Source organism: Mus caroli, chromosome 17 (genome assembly GCF_900094665.2).
Source record: "Mus caroli chromosome 17, CAROLI_EIJ_v1.1, whole genome shotgun sequence".
In the NCBI taxonomy this organism is placed as follows: domain Eukaryota; kingdom Metazoa; phylum Chordata; class Mammalia; order Rodentia; family Muridae; genus Mus; species Mus caroli.
Window position 1 is genome coordinate 79,417,800 of NC_034586.1, and position 19,102 is coordinate 79,436,901.

At 51.0% G+C, this 19,102-nt stretch overlaps 1 protein-coding gene across 1 annotated transcript; it reads right to left on the reverse strand.

Moving 5' to 3' along the window:
• Nucleotides 1–1,982: 1,982 nt before the first annotated feature.
• On the reverse strand, nt 1,983–18,829 carry Haao (3-hydroxyanthranilate 3,4-dioxygenase). The gene is made up of 10 exons (XM_021185745.1): nt 17,489–18,829; nt 13,852–13,930; nt 9,382–9,465; nt 9,053–9,159; nt 6,068–6,157; nt 5,784–5,827; nt 5,375–5,520; nt 2,987–3,055; nt 2,482–2,564; nt 1,983–2,376 (listed from the first exon to the last, which is right to left on the reverse strand). Exons 1-10 carry the CDS (start codon nt 17,566–17,568, stop codon nt 2,298–2,300), a joined length of 861 nt encoding a protein of 286 aa, XP_021041404.1. The 5' UTR covers nt 17,569–18,829; the 3' UTR covers nt 1,983–2,297.
• Nucleotides 18,830–19,102: the final 273 nt, after the last annotated feature.

The following is a 19,102-nucleotide window of genomic DNA, read 5'->3' on the forward strand; positions in this document are numbered from 1 at the left end:
CGTTCGATCTGACTGAGGCTGGCTGGCCTGGGCCTGGCCTCCTGCTCCCTGGTAGGAAGGGTCCAGAGAGTATCTCTACCAGGATGGAAAAGCCACAGTGAAAGCCAAGGGAGGGGGCAGGTGCAGGAGAAGGCAGTGCAGACAGAAAGGCAGCCAAGGACAGACAGGGGTGACCTGGAGGCTGGGCAGGGGGCCCACAGCCCTTCCTGCCATCTGGCTTTTCTCTGAGATCACTGGTGAGTTTTCAGAAAGTGGGAAGTGGATAGGAACACCATGCACACTGGTTTCAAAATACATGCATCCATTGTCTCTTGTCTGGCCTCTATCCTGCCTGCCTTTCCCTGTTTTCCACCCCACTATGTCTCTCTCCTGGGCCTCTGCCTGGCTCCGACCCTGAGACCTGTGTGATTCAAACATGTCTAACATGGATTGACCCCCACCCCAGGGGACTATGGAGAGGAAATTCGATCCCATGTGAAAGACCCAGAGCCCCGGAGAGCGGAGACCCCCACCGAGGCCCCCTGATCATCAGCGTCACAGTAGCAGTAACACCCATTTAGGGGAAACTATTTCCTTCTGGTCAACAAAATGAACTCTCTGGCTTGGGGGAGACCTAGCATTCTAGCTGGGAAGGGCAATCAATTCCTTGGCTAACGTGGCTAGGGAGGTAGATGTTCGTTAAGCCATGTTAAGGGGATTGGAGGAACATGTTCTCCTTTGATGACGCAGTGCCATTTCCTTCCCAGAATTCCCATCCGTGGTGCGGTTACCTGTGGAGTTGCAGCCCCAAAAAATTACTCTGTTAAGTCTTTTCTTCAGGGAAGCATGGCTCTCCCTTCCTCTTGATACCACTGTTCTAATCAACCTTCTCAGAAGCCCAGGCTTCCTCACTTGTCTCTGAAGCACGTCCCGTTTTCCCCTTTTGCCATTCAACCACATGTCTGGCCTAACTCAAATGGCAACTGCTGAGATTTACAGCTTTCTCGCTACGGGGGGCGGGGGGGCATATTTTAAATGCTAAGAAAATTGTCCTCTTTAAAATCAGGTGTTGTTGTCACCTTTGTGGAGAGCATTGAAGCCTGGTTGTCCTTTCCTGACAGATGGAGCCATTCCTTCTGTGTTCTGACACACACACACACCCCCAGCATCTCTAGACATGGCATGTTCTCTTCCCAGATCTGGGACAGAGAAACACACTGGTGCCACCAAGCACGGACCAGGCCACCCTGGACAGTGGACATTTGAAGGCACCAGTGTGGTCCTTCTTTGCTTATAGAAAAGCTTTGGGATAGGAGGGTGCTGATGTCATATCCTTCAAGGCCAGAAAGCCCCCTCAGCCAAGTCAGGTCCCCTTTGACCTTCTGTGGAGTGTGTCAGAGCAGTGAGCCACCAGGCTAGGGCAGGGAGACAGGGGCTCTAGAGACAGACCTTTTCTTGAAGCTCTGCCTCTAAGCCTAGGCTTGTTCTGTGTAGATGCAGGCTCAGTATTGTCAGCTTCTCATTGAAGTCCCTCCCTGAGCCCAGGCTGGCCAGGAAGGCCTGCTCTGTGGAGATGCAGGCTTAGTGCTACAGGCCTCTTGCTGAAGTCCCGCCCTGAGCCACAGATATCCCACTTGCCCTTCCTCCACTTGTAGAAGCTATGACAGTGGTTACCTCTGGGAGCGGGGAAGTCTGTGTTTGAGGTATTTCTGTTTTCCACGATTAGCATAACATGACTTCTGTGGTTGAGAAAGAAACTCAACAGAGTGGGGGTTGTTGTTATTTTTAAGTATGTTAACAACTAAATGAATGAACAGGGGACAGAGGGAAGAGACAAAGAAGCACGAGGCTTTACAAGCAGGATGCGGAGCGGGTGTGGATCAGGGTCGCACGCACAGGGAGAACCACCTATCCACAAGAGGTGATGACACACATTAACAGGCCTTCTAACTCCCTGTGGCCACTGTTGTCCCCAAGTAACACATGACAGGGGAACACAGGTCTGCCACCTAAAACTCTCAAGCACTCATTCTGCAGGATGCCTTTATTGAGAGATTTCTTAGTGTCAGGCTGCTGGCTGCATGGGGACAGTGCAGGGCTATGGCTGTTAGAAGAGAGGGGACTGCTGATTTCCTAGGAGTCTGGCATCCTGGGCTGAGCTAGGCAGGAGGGTGGATGCCAGTGACAACCCTCAACCACTCAAGGGGCCTGCTGATGTCCATGGAGATGCAATGAGGCTGAAAGAGCTGTCTGGAAATGGGCGGCTGCCAGGTCATCACTCAGGCACCCTGTGGCTGCTTGGGGAGCACACAGGAGGGTCACCCCAGTGGCTTCTTACGGGCAGGGTCTTGCGTCACAGACAAGGCCACAGAGCCTTGTGCTCGCTCCCACACATACCTGTGGGGACACAGGTACATAAGAGTCAGGCAAGGCCAGAGCCCAAGGGTTCCAGGGAAAGGGGCATCATTCTCACGGCTTCAGAAAGTCCTGGCATATACTCACGAGGTTCCAGCAGGCACCAGCAGGCTGTCATCTGGGGCCAGGGCTATACACTGCCCTCCCATTGTCACCTTAGAGGAGCCCTCCTGTGAGAGAACAGCAGAACCAAGTGAAGGCTGATGAGGCTGAGCTCGAGGCCAGCCTGAGTGAATTAGCAAAACCCTGCATTGAAATAAGAAAAGTGTGTGTGTGTGTGTGTGTGTGTGTGTGTGTGTGTGTTTGTGTGTGTACATACATGAGTACATGCATGGTGGGTGGGGGGAGCAGGGAAGCAGGGGGTGTTCAATGGTAGAGCTCTTATAAGGAGGCCGTAAGTTCCATCCCCAACACCACAGAACCACAGAAGAGGCTGGGGGCACGTCAGGCCTCAACTCTCGCTTTTCATGTCCCGAGTCTGCCTCGCAAGAAGGCCCTGAGAGTAACTCTCACTATGGGAGCCTGAGGCCCAGGGACAACCAACCCCCCATGGACAGGAAATGGTGCCACCCAAACCTGGGATCCCACTTGCCTGTTGCCACAGCCACACATCCACATCCTGCCTTGGGCCTTTGCTGCTACCTTGTCCATGAGCAATGACCTGGGGAAGACAAAGCAGAGCGTTTTGGGATTCTGCTCCATTTGGGAAATGGTCACAACCCTGGCCCTTAACCATTATGACCTTCAAGGGACAAGATGTGCCCACTTCCACAGCCTCCTCCCCATGTGACAAGCCTACATGTCAGGGATCAGAAAGGGATCACACACACACACTCACACCCTCATGGGTGTCACCAGCTCACACTCAGACACACCCAACCCGGACCCCCAGATTTCCACTGCCCTTCCTGTGAAGTGTTCAATGTCTGACTTGAGAAGAAAGTGAGGCTGGGGCTTGTTGGTCTTATGATTAGCGAGGGCCTGTGCTCCTGCAGGCTGTAAGGAGAGGTTAATGGGAATTGGCAAAGGAGAACTAGAGCAGGTAGACACAGAGTAGGAAGAAGCCATTAGCTATGGCTGTGGTGGGTGGAAAGGGCTTCAGGTTTTGAGGTTCATTGTCACAGCCCTACACAAGCTTTGGGCGTCCCTAGTACTGGAAGAGCAGTCTAAGCCTGTGTTCTGCCAGCCTCCTGCCCTGGAGTGACCACTGTTTATCTTTTAAGTCTTCCTCCTCCTCTTCCTTGCCCTCTTCCCTCTTCTTATTCTCCTCTTCCTCCTCCTCCTCCTCTTCTTCCTCCTCCTCCTCTTCCTCCTCCTCTCCCTTCTCCTCCTTCCTTTTCATCTTCTTTTTCATCATCATGATTATCTTCATCATTACCATCATCATTATGTGTGAATGTATGATGTGTGTACATGTGGTCATACATGCATGACTTGTGCAGTTCTCTTCCCACTTTTTTGTGGGTCTCAATGATCTAACCTGGATTGCCAGGCTTACACAGTAAGCCCCTGTAATAGTTTGTCTATGCTTGGCCCAGGGAGTGGCACCATTAAGATGTGTGGTCTTGTTGGAGTAGGTGCATCACTATGGGTGTAGGCTTAAGACCCTCATCCTAGCTGCCTGAAAGCCAGTATTCTGCTAGCAGCCTAGAACTCTCAGCTCTGCCTGCACCATGCCTGGATGTTGCCATGTTTCTGCCTTGATGATAATGGACTGAAGCTCTGAACCTGTAAGCCAGCCCCAAGTAAATGTCCTTTATAAGACTTGCATTGGCCGTGGTGTCTGCTCACAGCAATAAAACCCTAAGATAGCACCTTGACCCAATGAGCCATCTCGCTGACTCCTGGTGACAGGCTGTGCCATTGGAAACCCATCACACATGTGAATAGTAGCATCCTTGTAGGTGTTCTCTGGCTCAACATCACAATGAAAGGCTGATGGCTCTGAAATTCACTCTAGACTTCTCCCTCAACACGTGGGCGAAGCCCCGATGATGTCTCTAGGACATGCCCCCTCCCTTAGTCTAGCGCAGCAGAGTTCTGGGAGCAGCTAGCCATCCAGCCTCCTTGCTAGCCTTCCCACCTAGCTCTGGCCAGCCTCGGCTGCTTGCAGGGCTAGGCTGTTTCAGCTCTTCTGACCTTTATGTTTCTTCCTCCTTCCAACCACTCCCTCCACCTCCCTCCTGCAAACCCTTACACTAGCTTTACAATTCTACCCAGGGCCGGAGAGATGGCTAAGTGGTGAAGATCACAGAGACCCCAGACTCAGTTTCCAGGACATTCCTAAGCATCTGTGACCCCAGTTCCAGAGGGTCTAACGCCCTCTTCTGGCCTCCACGGGCACCAGGCAAGCACATGATGTATGCATATGCAGGCCAACACCGATAAACACAAAATAAAATAAACAAATCTAAATTTTTAATTAAATATTCTAGGTGCACATCACCTCCTCCAGTTACTCTCCTATGACTTTCTGTTTTTGTCTAGTAAATGAGCTGTCACATGACTGGCAGTCGTGGGTTAATTTGTCCATAGCAACTGTCTTGTTCTTACCAAAGCCTAGAGCAGCAGGAATTCTAGACGAAAGGCCAGCTTGTAAGCTCTCTACACATTGCTACCCAGCCTCTGCCAAGTAGCTCTCTCTTTAGCTTCCAAGTTCCCACGTGGCAAAAGCCCAGGGGAGGTAAGCGATTCCCAGGAAGGTGACAGTGGACAAAGAACCTCCCACTCTGTACACAAAGTATCCTTGGGACCATGAAGGCACCCAGAGAATTTCAGTCACAGCAACACTGTTAATCTCGGAGATAGAGAGGGAACAGGAGGGCCGTTCACATGCCTCTGAAGTTTCTGTGTGTGTGTGTGTGTGTGTGTGTGTGTGTGTGTGTGAGAGAGAGAGAGAGAGAGAGAGAGAGAGAGAGAGAGAGATTCCCATTTCTCAGATGCTGGCTGGCTGGCTGTTGAATGCCCTAAGCTGTATTACCTGGGTCTCATAGCTGTCCCCAAAAAGGCTTAGGGATGTGCCTGCCTGAAGCTCCCTGGAGTGGCCATCCAGCCAGGCCTTCAGTGACATGGGCTTCATGATGGACCGTGTATTCAGCGGGAATGGCAGCTCCTTGAGCAGCTGGTCTGCACCAGTGACACAGTGATGAAGAGTGACCTTCAGGCTCAGGCCACCCAGCCCCAGTATAGCCGAGTCCCAGAAGCCTTAACTCAAGGCCAGTTCGGGATTTGGGTGCAGCCTAATGACTTGGCAGTCATACAGGTTGCTACTTGGTGTTGTCTGCTCAGTACTTTAATTACTAGGCAGAGGATTCAGGAAGAGGCTCATGGGACCAAGTCAAGACCCATCCCACTAGAGAGAAAGGAGGGAGAAAAGCGAGGGGGCTCACCAGGGTTGGGCTTTCCTGTTCGGTACTGCTCAGAGTGGAAGAACCTGCAGGGACCAGGAGAGAGGACAGAAGGACAGCATTTCTGTTAAGATGCTGGTGAGGTGTATACTACACGCAGGAGCCAGCACACATTCATAGCCTCTCACAGGATTTCATCATGCTTCCCCTCCCGACCTTGCAGAGTGGCTTGTCCCATCCTGGAGGTGGGAGATTCTTTTAAACTCCCACACCTGATGGCTCCAGGCCATGGGGCATTGAGGGAGGGGCCCATAATGGGAACTTACTCTTGGATGATAGGCGCTAACTGCGTGCCAAGGTCCTTACAGTGGAACCATTTCTCGAAGAGGACATCCTCAGTGTCCCCCACGTAATACCTGTGAAAACAGAGGACAAGGGAGTCCACTCTCCATCTTTGGGCAGCTTTGGGGCAGCCTGGTCCAGGCTGGGCTCTGCTTGAAGGCCTCCGGCTGAGTCCAGGCACTGCATAGCTAAGCCGTGTTTGTTACTTTCTGTTGGCACAGCCTAGGATCACACTTAATGCCGGGTGTGTGCAAACCAGGTAGAACTCAGGCTCAGAAACAGAATGACGCAGCAGGGGTTACACAGCCTATTTATGTGGTGGAGCAAGCTTCACTCAAGACAGAAGCTGGGAGAGCACTGGAAAGCATTCAATCCAAGTGGATTTGTTTTCAGCAAAAAGAAGTTGAAGCTCAGCCTGAATCTTGGACGGGCAGCCGGAAGGGCTACTGTCTGTTCTTTGGGCTCTGGGTCACTGTAACAGAACCGTCAGCAGCCAGTGCAGCACACACCCTCAATCCCTTATCCCCACCCCCACCCCACCTCCCACTCCCTGACCCCCTTCACCTCCCACCCCCATGAGGGACTCTTCTGTTTTGGAGGCGGGAGGTCACATCTGCTGCTTAGAACTTGAGTACATCTCTGGCTTTCTCTGGCACACACAGCCTTCAGTCACCCTTGCCACCCATGTCCCCATGGGCAGAGCACCTGGATAGGCAGAGCTGTGCTGCACCTCTGACCCTTACACAACTGGAGGCACCTCTGACCCTTACACAACTGGAAGCACCTCTGACCCTTACGCAAGGCAGGTGCTGGGAGCAACTGTCACCAGAAGGCCTAATCCCTGCATCAGTTTCAGATCAGCCCACTTCTTTCTGCTCTCCTGACTCTCACCAGAAAGGCAGGGGCAGTTCTCTGGAGACAGAGGCTGCAGCCAAATCATGCAGCCATTCGGCTTCTAACCTGAGGCGGAGCTGGCTACCAGAAAGCTTCATTATATGGGGCTGCTGTGCCCTCAGGAATGGTCTTCGGGGTGGCATTTTAATGCCGAGTTCCTGCCTTTTATTAAAGGTCAAAAGCAGCCAGATGAATCCGTTATTGAATTTGCTGTAAAATGTTACTGAGGGCACCAATAACTCACTAGAGTCTCCTCCAAAAAGCACCTCAGAGAGACTCCTATGAGAAGTTAAGTCCCACTATCTGCCTATTCAACAGGCCATTACCATGGACTGGGGCAGCCGTCAGCATCACACACACACAGAGATGGGATTTTTAACAGTATGAGAAATACTTGTGAATTTTCCAGTGGGCACGTGACTTCAGTTATGTAAACTGGGTAAATTGTAGCGTCTAGAGTACCTGACAGTTATGTTTTTCTTACATGGGGAGGGGGTGTGCGTGCCATCATCTGGGTTGTGGAGATCAGAAGGTAATTTTCAAGTTTATGCCTTCCACCTTGTGGATCCCCAGGTTCAAACTCAGGCCCTCAGGCTTGGCAGCCGCCTTTCCACTGAGAGGTCTCATTGGCTCCAGCATTATTTTTTTTTTAAACTAAAGACAGCAAAACTTAAACCCATGCATGTAACAAGACTGGAGGGTTGAGACGGGGAGGTATGAACGAAAAAGGCCACGTCTTCATGTCTAACTGGAGCCTGACAAAGGACTTTTGTTTCTGCGTTTTAATTATGTGTTTGCTTGGGAGGCACAGGAGGAATAAAATTAAATTCACAAACCATAAAATCCTCCCTTAAGTGGCAGGTAATTTTAATTTAGTTCACTTCGGATTCTCATGTTTCCAGACTTTGAGAGGGAATGTGTATGATTTTGACTCATTAAAAAAAAAAAAAAAGAGTGTTTAAATATGCCCAGTATCACAGAAGGTGTTGGGCAAAGAATTTTGATTCTGGTAATTTATTGAGAAATTTAACGTTTTCTTTGAAAACTCAAAGCATACTTGAAGAAAAATCTTTGGTTTGGGGGCTTCGAGGACTTCCTCCTTTCAGAGCTTAATAGTCTAGTTCAGTGGTTCTCAGCCTTCCTAATGCTCTGAGCCTTTAACACAGTTCCTCATGCTGTGGTGACGACCCCCCCCCCCAGCCATAAAATTATATTGTTGCTACTTCATGACCGGAATTTTGCTACTGTTATGAATTGTAGGGTAAATGTTTTCCTATGGTCCTAGGCGACCCTTGGGAAAGGGTGAGAAGTGCTGATCTAGAGACTGATAGGGATGGGGAGCCCTCCAGGGCTGGTCCTTCCCCCTTGCTGGTCCAGCATCCGCTGGCTCTGCACGTCTCTGTAATGCCTCATCTAGCGAGTTTCTTTACCTGGGCCTCGGTTCTGCTCCGGTAACTGACAGAGCACAGCTCTAGCATGTGCAATGCGCTGGGTCCAGTCCCCAGAGTTTCAAAAAGAGCAGATAGTAAGTTCACCCAGCCCTAGCCAGCGTCTCGGGGGAGAAGAGGGTGACAAACACACACAGCAACTCCTAAGCTGGCGCTTGGAACACAGATGTTGCTGGCCAGATGTCCATGCTTGTTATGATCTGGTGTAGAGACACAAGTACATAGGCCAAGGGCAATTGCTGTAGGCCCAGGCTGCTAGCAGCGGCAGTATTTGCCCATACCAGGACATGTGGCTTTTGGGTTCCTCTAGTCTCCCTGTCTGTAGTCGCCCCTCCCCGCCACAAGGGTCCTAGCAGACCTGCAGAATGCACAAAGGCAAGCTTCAGCTTCTTCATGTGCACTACAGCTTCTTCATGTGCACCCTCCCCTCCTCATCCAAGCCACTCTCCCCTCTCTGGTCAGTCAGCAAACCCAGGGTCTCCATTGCCTCCTGTTGCCAAGTCCTCTAGTCTCTTAGCGGCCAGGAAGTACTTTCTTGAGTCTATCATCGATCCTTCGAGCTATACTTTTGAATGATGCCCTCTGTTGTTAGCTCTTTGATGGCCCAAGCCCCCACAGAGCAATTACCTCAGCCCATCCAGCTCGCTCTCCAGCCGCCTTCTCTCAATTACCAGCCCCATGGTGTTGGCAAACCTCTGCGGGGAGTGGGGCACCCTGGCAGGCAGGAGGAATATCTGCAGGGGTGGAGAACAGGAGACCAGCAAGGCTACAATCCCTCAAGGTGACACGTCCACCCTGGAGCCTACACTCTGCCAGCCTCTATCCTAAGACTATAGGAAAACAGAGGGAATGTTGAGCTGTGCTCAGGAGGGGGGAGCCCTGAGGATGGGCAGGGAAAACGACCAGGGGTGGGTTTCTGCTTGGCCACCCTCTGCTTTCTTTGGGGTCAGCCTCACCTCTCCCTGCCGTATAGGCACGTCCCGGTGTTGCCCCTGCTCCAGGACTCGTAGCATCATGTCTCCCTCCAGCTGGTAAAACACCTGTGGGAAAAGCAAGGACCTGAGACCTCCCTGCTCTGCCTCTTAGAGCCTTAACTTCTACCCAGGACCTGAACTTTGACTGGAAAACCGGAAAAGCTTCCTGAAGGCCTCGGGGCTTATGAATAGCCCCAGCACCCCTGCTCTGAAGCCCTTGGACCCCCTGGCCCAGGCCACAGACAAGAAAGTAGGAGACGTACAGGGGTCTCTATGCAAATCTGGAACAAGTAGGGGATCGTCAGAGTGTAGCAGGTGCCTGGCAGGGAGGAGGGATGCTGGGTAAGAAGCTCGCCAAAGAACTCAGCAACACAGCAGTGGAGATATTCCTTAACTCAGGCTGGCCTTTTTCACACACGTCAGGAATCTTACAAGCCCAGCATCAGCATCGTTGGCATTGTTAGCCCGATTCTGAGAAGAAAAGGACTCTGAGGCTCAGAGCAGCTCGTCTAAGCTGGTGAGTCTTGGAGCTGCAGTTGGGATCCTAGCCTGGGGAGCTCTGGGGCCCTGCGCATCCCTCCAGCTACTGAGGTGCTCTGGCACTGGGCTGTGGCAGTTGACAGCCTAGGTGGATGGACTTAGTGACTGGGCTCTTTCTAGGGGGGCTTCTACTAAATATTCTATTCTTTCCTAAAATCCTAACCAGTACCTTATGAGCTGGGTATATGATTTATTTATTTATTTATGTATTTATTATTTATTCGCAGAGGATCCTAATTACAGAGTAGTCCATAGATAGCATAGGTGGCAGAGTTCATGGCTATGAGGGAAAGCTGGCTATACTTCCTATGTTTTCTACAATGAATGGTGTTTACGTTCATTATTAAAACAAGCCGTATGATTGAAGATGCAGCGTCACAGCAGGATGTTCATTATGTAGTGTGTATGAGGTTCTGAGCCTAGTCTAGAAAACACACACACACACAGACACGACACACATACAGACACACACACACAGACACAGACACAGACACAGACAGACACACACACACAGACACACACACAGACACAGAGACACACACACAGACACACACAGACACACACACAGACACAGAGACACACACACAGACACACACACAGACACACACAGACACAGACAAACACACACAGATACACACACACAGACACACAGACAAACACACACAGACACACACACACACACAGAGACACACACACAGACACAGAGACACACACAGACACAGAGACACACACACAGACACAGACACACACACACACAGACACACACAGACACAGAGACACACACACAGACACACACACACACAGACACACACACACACGCAGACACACACACACACAGACACACACACACAGACACAGACACACACACAGACAAACACACACAGACACACACGACACACACAAACACACACACACACACAGACACAGACACACACAGACACACACACACACACAGACACACACACACACACGCACATGTACTTTATATGTTATTTAATACAAACCAAGAAAACCTAGTAGATTTCTTCATAGGAAGCAATTGAGTGTGTGTGTGTGTGTGTGTCTGTGTGTCTGTGTATCTGTGTGTGTGTGATCACTCCTCAGTATAAGTCTTGAGTCCTTTCATGGTGGAATGGTAGAGGAGGGACCTCAGAGTTTCGGGGAGGGGCTGCAAATATCAACATGGGAGGAAGGGGCCAGATTCAAACCATTTCCAGGCTGACAACAAGATATTAACAGCCTCCTCACCCCCACAAAAAAATCTTAGCTGGGTGTGGTGGCACACACCTTTAATCCCAGCACATGGGAGGCAGAGGCAGGCAGATTTCTGAGTTCAGTTCAAGGCCAGCCTGGTCTACAAAGTAAGTTCCAAGACAGCCAGAGCAATACAGAAAAACCCTGTCTTGAAAAAAATAAAACAAACAAACAAACAAAAGATATTAACAGCCATTGATCAAAACTGGAAGGCAGCAGTGGGACTGCCCAGAGACTTCCTCTGTGATGAGGGGCAGGCTTGGCCTGCAGCCGCGGACATACCCCTGACAGCGGAGCAGAAGATCACCAATAACCCTAGGCAATCCGAAAGGAATTATGTTTCATGGGAAGGAAATGATGTTTGAGACCTAGGGCTAGCTGGAAGATTAAGTGTACTGTTCACACAGATATTAAATTGAGTCTGGCTTCTGTGACCTGGAAAGGACTCACAGGTAGGGGAGCCAGCAATAGGTAGGGACCCACAGCTATGAAGTACCTATTCTGTACACATTGTCTTTTCCATAGGCAGAGCTATGGTCCCATGTGCTACAAGAAAAGGCTCGGACCAAGGGCATGGGATATGGACCTGTCTAGTCATATGGCTAGCCAGAGGAACTTCTCCTTCTCAGTCAATTGCCTTCATTCTTGGCAACCACCAGAAAAAGTGGGTTTGAGTGGTGAGTTGGTTCAGGCCACCTAAAGGCTATCACAGAGGCCAGAGCTCAGCCAGATGTGAAATCCAGTGTAGTCAGTGCTAGATACACTTTAAACATCGCTCAGAGTGACTGCTCAGGCTCTGCGTCAGGACAGGCAAGGAAGAGGATACTGACACTTTGTTTTGCTCGAGGCTGCCCAGGGACACAAACCTACCTATAGCCAGACTTCTCTGAGCTACCAAGTATCCCTCCTCATCAAAGCCAGCCCAGCTCATCTCTTAGCCCCCAGCTGAATTGCAGTATGTACTGGCCCAGGACTCATGGACATGGTTTTGCTTAGGGTTATCAATGTTTTCATAACAGGCAAGGAACCTGGAGGCAGGAGCTGATGCAGAGGCCATGGACGGGTGCTGCTCACTGGCTTGCTTCCCATGGCTTGCTCAGCCTGCTTTCTTATAGAACCCAGAACCACCAGCCTAGGGATGGCACTGCCCACAGTGGACTGGGCCAGCTTTCCAGATCTTATGGAGGCACTATTTCAATTGAGGCTCCCTCCTCTCCCATAACTCTAACTCATGTCAAGCTGACATAAAAACCAGTTGGAACAGACACATATGCTCTGGAGCAGCACAGAGAGACCCTGAGATGAGCAAGGGCAGAGAAGAAGGAGCTAGGCAATGGGGGCCAGGCAGCAGGGTGGACACTGACAGCAGGCCTAACTGTTGAGTGGGGATCAGTCTGCTTACCAATCAGTAAAGGCCACTTAGGCCTCAGTCACCACAGCCACTCAGCTCTAACCTCTCTCTCTCTCTCTCTCTCTCTCTCTCTCTCTCTCTCTCTCTCTCTGTCTCTCTCTCTCTCTCTTTCTCTCTCTCTGTAGTTTAGATTTTCATATCATTTTTCCATCACAGGAAACCCATTTAGAGGGAGGTGTTCTATGGCCAGGAGAAGGTCAAGGTGTGTGGAACTGGTTGTGCTCAGCCCAGACCGTTGCTGCAGGTCTGTCGTCCTCTGCCTGCTGTTCTGTCGCCCTTAGTATTTGCTGACAGAGCAATTCTCAAGGCTTCATGGTGAGCGGTCTTAAGTTTGTGTTGGGAATGTCAGCAAGAGGGGTGGAGGCCCAAACCCTAGAACCAGGTCTTCCAGAAAATAAGGAACAATTCACAGTCGTCCTTGCCCAGCGTACATCAATCCTGATATACACAATGTCTGTGTCACTCAGGAGGGTCGGTTCTTCCTTTTCTTTTCCTCCTTTTCTCCTCCTCCTCTTTCTTCTACCTCTTCTTCCTCCTCCTTCCAGACATATTTTCATTTTGCAGCCTAGTTCTCCTTGAAGTCCTGACCCTCTTTGCCTCCCCTCCTGAGTGTAGGATTACAGATGTGCACCATCACACTAAATTTTTGATACGCGCGAGCACGTGCGTGCATGCGTGCGTGCGTGCGTGCGTGCGTGTGTGTGTGTGTGTGTGTGTGTGTGTGTGTGTATGTGCGTGTGTGTGTGTTTAGTAAGCAAGTGTAAATGTACAGAATTCAGTCTTCAGACTCTGCATCATAGAGAAGTCCTAGCAGCTGGGGGTCCGCCCAGTCCCAACTCTTTCTTCAGCACTGCCCATGCTCTACCTCCCCGGTTCCTTTCCATCCTCCATTTCTCCTCTACCTATTGTGTCCTCAGACAATTTGCTCCTTGTGTGAAGGAGAAGGAGAACCTGATTCTGCGATCAAAGGATGATGGAATCCCTCAGAGTTCGTGTCTCCTGTGAGGGTCAATCACATATTCAGGTTGAAGGAGAGATACCACCACGTAGGCATGAGGTGGGGATCCTACAGCCTCCTCAGTCAGGATCCCCAGGCACAAGGCAGGAACCCCAGTTCCAAGGCAACAATTTTCCCTTCCCATGGGAGTCCAGGCCACTCGCTGTAACCCTAGGATGCATCCAGGAAGTGTCTACTCCCCCTACCCTCCGGGTGGCAGCAGGTGACAATAGTGAGCAGCCTAGCCTACCTCCTCACCCTCTTCAATGTGATAATCCTTCCTGGTATTGGGGCCTCCAACGAACATGATTTTGAGCTGCTCCTGGTGCCTGCAGTGGAGAGGCAAGAAGAGGACCTGAGTCAACTCCTGGGAAGGATGGGGGAAGCAGGGACCTGTGGGGACAGGAAGAGGTCTGGTACGTGTATCTAAGAGCAGAAGGTCTCCCCCACCCACATTGTTCCGCACGCATTAAAGTGTCACCATGTTTGATCGTCTGCATGTCTTCAGACCAACAAAGACACAGCACAGCCAAGCATGGCTCTCGGTGACCCTGGGCCATGCTCAAGAGCTCGGGTGACTCAGCCTGCCTGCTGTGAGACTCTTCACCTCTAAGGACCATACTCAGGGGACTCAGGAGACTGTGACATCTAGGAATGAATGGGGCAAGGAGATGTGTGTCTGACAAGTGTTCAAAGCACAAAACACCTCCCAAGACTGATGCAGCTTTATTGCAATCTTGGGCATGCTGGTTGACTTTACTGGGGTTTAGTTTCCTCATCTAGCAAGGCAGCTTTAATTTATTTCATAAGGGATTTTTTTTAACCTTAAGTTTTATTTAAATAACCTCCAGTGAGAACACAGCAGATGATCAACCATTTTCTCACCCCACCCCACTCCTCATCTCACAAGGAGGTGTGCAGACTGCCTCTCCGTGGAAGCGGCCTTGGCCTCTGCCCGGCCAGCTGCTGGAGCATCTACAGTGGGGCAGCCTGGGGGAGGAGGAGTTTCTGATAGTCTCATTCACTGACACAATAAGGCAAGCATGCAGCCTCAGAAGCTGTTGTCAGAGCGTTGATGCGCACCAAGGCTGGCTCCCACACAAAGGCCTGGAAATTGTTAGCCATATCCTCATTGTTGATGTCCACCCCATACCACGTGCCTCCCCTGCCCCCGTGCATCTGGAAGAGCAGTCTGTGATTTTAACCGCCGAGTCTTCTCTCCAGACCCATCATAAGGGTTTGTTGTTGTTGTTGTTTGGTTGGTTTTTTTGGTTTTTTGTTTTTTGTTTTGTTTGTTTTGTTTTTTTCGAGACAGGGTTTCTCTGTATAGCCCTGGCTGTCCTAGAACTCACTTTGTAAACCAGGCTGGACTCGAACTCAGAAATTCGCCTGCCTCTGCCTCCCAAGTGCTGGGATTAAAGGCATGCGCTACCACACCCGGCTGATACTTTTATGTTCCTTGGGAAATTGAGAGAATGCCCCCACCAGATTGGCCTATGAGCTAGACTGATGATTTTCTTGATTGATGAGGGAGGACCTGACTCACTGTGGGTGGTGCCATCCCTAGGCTGGTGGTCCTTGGTTCTGTAAGAAAGTAGGCTGAGCAAGCCATGGAGAGCAAGCCAGCAAGCAGCACCCCTCCATGGCTCCTGCCTCCAGGTTGCTGCCCTGGCTTCTTTCAGTGAGGCTTTTATAAGCAGTAAATGTGGAGGTCAGAGGACAACTTTTAAGAGTCAATTCAGGTCTTCAGGTCTGTGATGGCAGTGCCCTGCCCATTGGTCCATCCCTCCAGCCATTCCTTTCTTTCTTTTTTTTTTTTTTTTGGTTTTTTTTTTATTAATAGACTTTACTGAGATATACTTAGAGCACATTCAGAAAGTTCTTGAGTAAGCCCATTTGAAAACTATACCCACGTATGACCTCCAGCCAGAATGCACAAGCCAGACCCTGTACCTCCTGTGCTCAGAGCCCTCCAGGAGATTCTTGCCTCTGTGGGGGCTGTGATGGTTTGAATCCCCGCACTGGTCCAAATTATTGTGTTGGAGTCCTAACCCCCAGGACCTCAGACGGTGAACTTACTCAGAAACAGGGCTATATATGTGCGGGTATAGTAAGTTATAATGGAGTGAGCTATATATGTCACATCACACAGCCATAGCGTATGAGAGTGGGTGTGAACCTGAGAGAGGATGCCTTGAGGAAACAGGAGTCCCTACGAGGAAGGGTGGATAGTCCCTGCTGCTTTATGTTTTGCTCAATGCAGAGTATGTGAGGTTTTAAGAGTGGGACTTTAGATGCGGAGACTCAGAGAGAGAAAGCATCTGTGAGGACGAAAGTGGACACTGGGTTCATGCATTGAAACCAAGGAACACCACTGATACCAGCAAAGTACCAGAGAAGCTAGGGCCAGGCATGGCACAGACTCGCCATGAAAACTGTCCTCTCAGGGACATGGGCTACTTCATACTGATTGGCGTCCCCTCTCAACAATTCTACAGGGAAGGCATTTTTTTTCAGTTTGCCTCCTGCCGTAAGCCCAGTGTCACAGAGCATCGTGGTGCACAGCAAATACCGACTGACTGAATAAAGGGAGGCCCTAGGATCATGATGGTGAACTCAAGGAGTTCTAGAGGCTAGTCGGCTGGGGGTGGGGTGGGCGTGGGGGTAAGCAGGCCTGGAGGCTGGGCAGGCAGTTGCTACTAACCAGGCTGACATGGACGGAATCAGAGAAATGCCCATGGGCTTGGAGGGAGGAAGGCTGGGAGGAGTGAAAATGAGAGACAGCAGACAGGGAAGACGTGGAGAAGAGAGACAAAATTGGTAAAGCTCCAAACGGGAAAGCAACAGTGGCGGAAGAGAGGAGGCTCGGGGGGGTGGGGTGGGGTGGGGGTGGGGGGCTGTCCTGGTTAGCTACGGGGGTATTGCGCAGTGACCAAGAGCATGCATGGACTTTGTAGTCAAACTCTTCCTGGGCTTGCTCTTGGACTCTGTCCCCCACTAGCTTTGTGACATTGGGAAAGTTACTTATTAAATCCCAGCTCATGGGGGGCTATGTGAGAAGTCAAGGAGGCGATGTGATATACTTGGCTAGTCTTCCCATTGGGGTGTAAGTGTCTGGAGCCATTTGGGTTGGGACACTGCCCACTGGAAATAACTTATAGCCACATAGACACGGGGAGTTCGGGTCTGTGGAGGTGGTGCAAGAAGCTCTGCTGTGGAACTGAGGGAGGGGAGGGGGAGGGGATGGAGGCAGTCTGTGCTGTAGGTAGAGGAGACTTGGGAGGGTCTGGTGTTTGTGTCGCGGCCTTGAGCCCTGAATTAAGAATCCCCAGGACTAGGGATGCAGCTCCGTTTGGAAAAGTGGGAGCCTAGCATTCACTGACTTCTTCCCTCAGCACCTCAGAAACAGGGTGTTGTGGCACTTGAGGAATAGAAGCAGGAAGATTGGGAACTCAAGCCCACTCATCCTAAGAATTGTTCATCTGACTCCATAGCTTCGGGGTTTGCCAAGGGTTGAGGTGCTTGATTCTAGGCCTCCAGGCCTTAAGTTCTAGTCTGGGGCATTGAACACCAGGCTCTCCCCAAGGTGCATGGGGGCAGTGGGTTGGAAAGGTGCTTTCAGCCGCGGAAGGAATGTCGTCACACCCTGCCACCTCATCTCTCACAGCCTCAGAGACACGCAAGCTGGTCTCAGAAGTCATGGCCACAAGTTTGTGGTCTCCAGAAAGAGGAACAGACTGAGGTAGTGAAAGAAGAAACAGGTCGTTTTCACCCTCCCCAGAGGAGCACCAAGTGGATGGAACGCAGGGCTAGAGGGGGAGGGGACAGCTGAGGGAAGAGGAATAAGAAAGAGGGTGGGTTGGAGTCACCGGGTGCTGGGGACTCACATAAGCTTGTTGCAAACCGGAGGCTGAAAGGAGGCCCGATTCTCTTCTACCCAAGACTTCACTCTCACACGGCGCTCCATGGCCCGCAGGCAGGACTCTTCTGCCCACAGCGTGGTGGCCAGGTAATCGGGAGGTTGGAGTGATGCGATCTGCGATCTGCACAGTCTCCTGTCGGCCACTTCTTTAATTAGGTTACCAGAGGTCAAAGAGCTGAGCAATCCCCTGCCTTCCTGAGGGGGCGGCTCTAGGGTCTGAGACTGCTTGCCCTGCCCCTGCACACAGGGCGGGCGGGCCCTCCGGAGCAGGGATCAAAGCCCAAGAACAGACCTGCCTCCTGGGACATGGCCAGCATCCTCCCAACACCTAGTTGCTCTGGACCGAAGCTGGACTCTGGTACCTACTGGGCTCATGTAAGATGCAGGACGCTGGGCTTTCAGTTTTTTGGTTTTCTTCTTCTGCCCTGCCTCTAAAGAAACATTGTGATGGGAGAATAAAGGTTTGAAAATATGAGACTTTGAGCACAAGGACAACTGAAGGCGACAGGAGCACACAGAGGCCATCACAGGAGGCAATTAACACGCTGCATCCAGTCTCCTCCAGAGCACGGAGCACGGAGCACGCAGGTCTGGCCCGGTCCTGCAGATGTGATTGGCTAGACCTAAGATACCCTGTCCTCACCTTGCTTTGCAGCTGAGGCCCAGCCCAGCTAGGCAGCCCTGGTGGCCTAGTAGTAGTGGGCAGGAATGAGGTATCCAGCACTGGTCTGAGTGAGCTCTTTACCCCTCCACTGGGAATTGAACCAGAGTCTTTAGTTTGCTAGGCAAACTCTGCCATGGAGCTTCAGTATGTCCCTGTCCCCTCACACGTCTTGTTTATATTTTGTTATTTGGTTTTTGTTTTTGAGACAAGAAATCACTTTGTGATCCAGAATGTTGGGCAGGTAGCTCAGGCTAGCCTCAAATTCTATCCTTCTATCTCAGTACTAGGATTACAGATGGATGCCACCATAAACCTACAATCCCCACCCTTGCATGTTTTAAGCCACACACATGTGAAGACCTTTACAGGTGAAGATGGTCCTAGGTGTCTGTCTTATTTAGGGTTTTATTGATGTGGAGAGACACCAAGACCTCTTATAAAGGACAAAGTTTAATTGGGGCTGGCTTACAGGTTCAGAGGTTCAGTCCATTATCATCATGGTGGGAAGCATGGCAGCATCCCAGGCAGGCATGGTGCTGGAGAAGGAGCTGAGAGGTCTACAGCTTGTTCTAAAAGAAGACAGGAACAGTCTGTCTTCTAGGCAATTAGGAGGAGGGCCTCAAAGTCCTCCCCCGACCCCACTGACACACTTCCTCCAACAAGGCCACACCTCCTAATAGTGCCACTCCCCAGGCCAAGCACATTCAAACCCACCCCAGAGCCTGCCAGACTAGAGGCTCCTCAGCCAAGGTTGCCTTGGGGCAGGAAACATAGTGAGGGAAGAGGGGAGGGCAAGGACCACCTACCCTCCAGGACTCACAATTCTCGGGAGAACTGAAAGGGAACTACAGAAATCAGTGCGAGGGAGAAGAAACGGTCTCAGGCCTTTGAGCCCAGAATACAGACTACAGAATA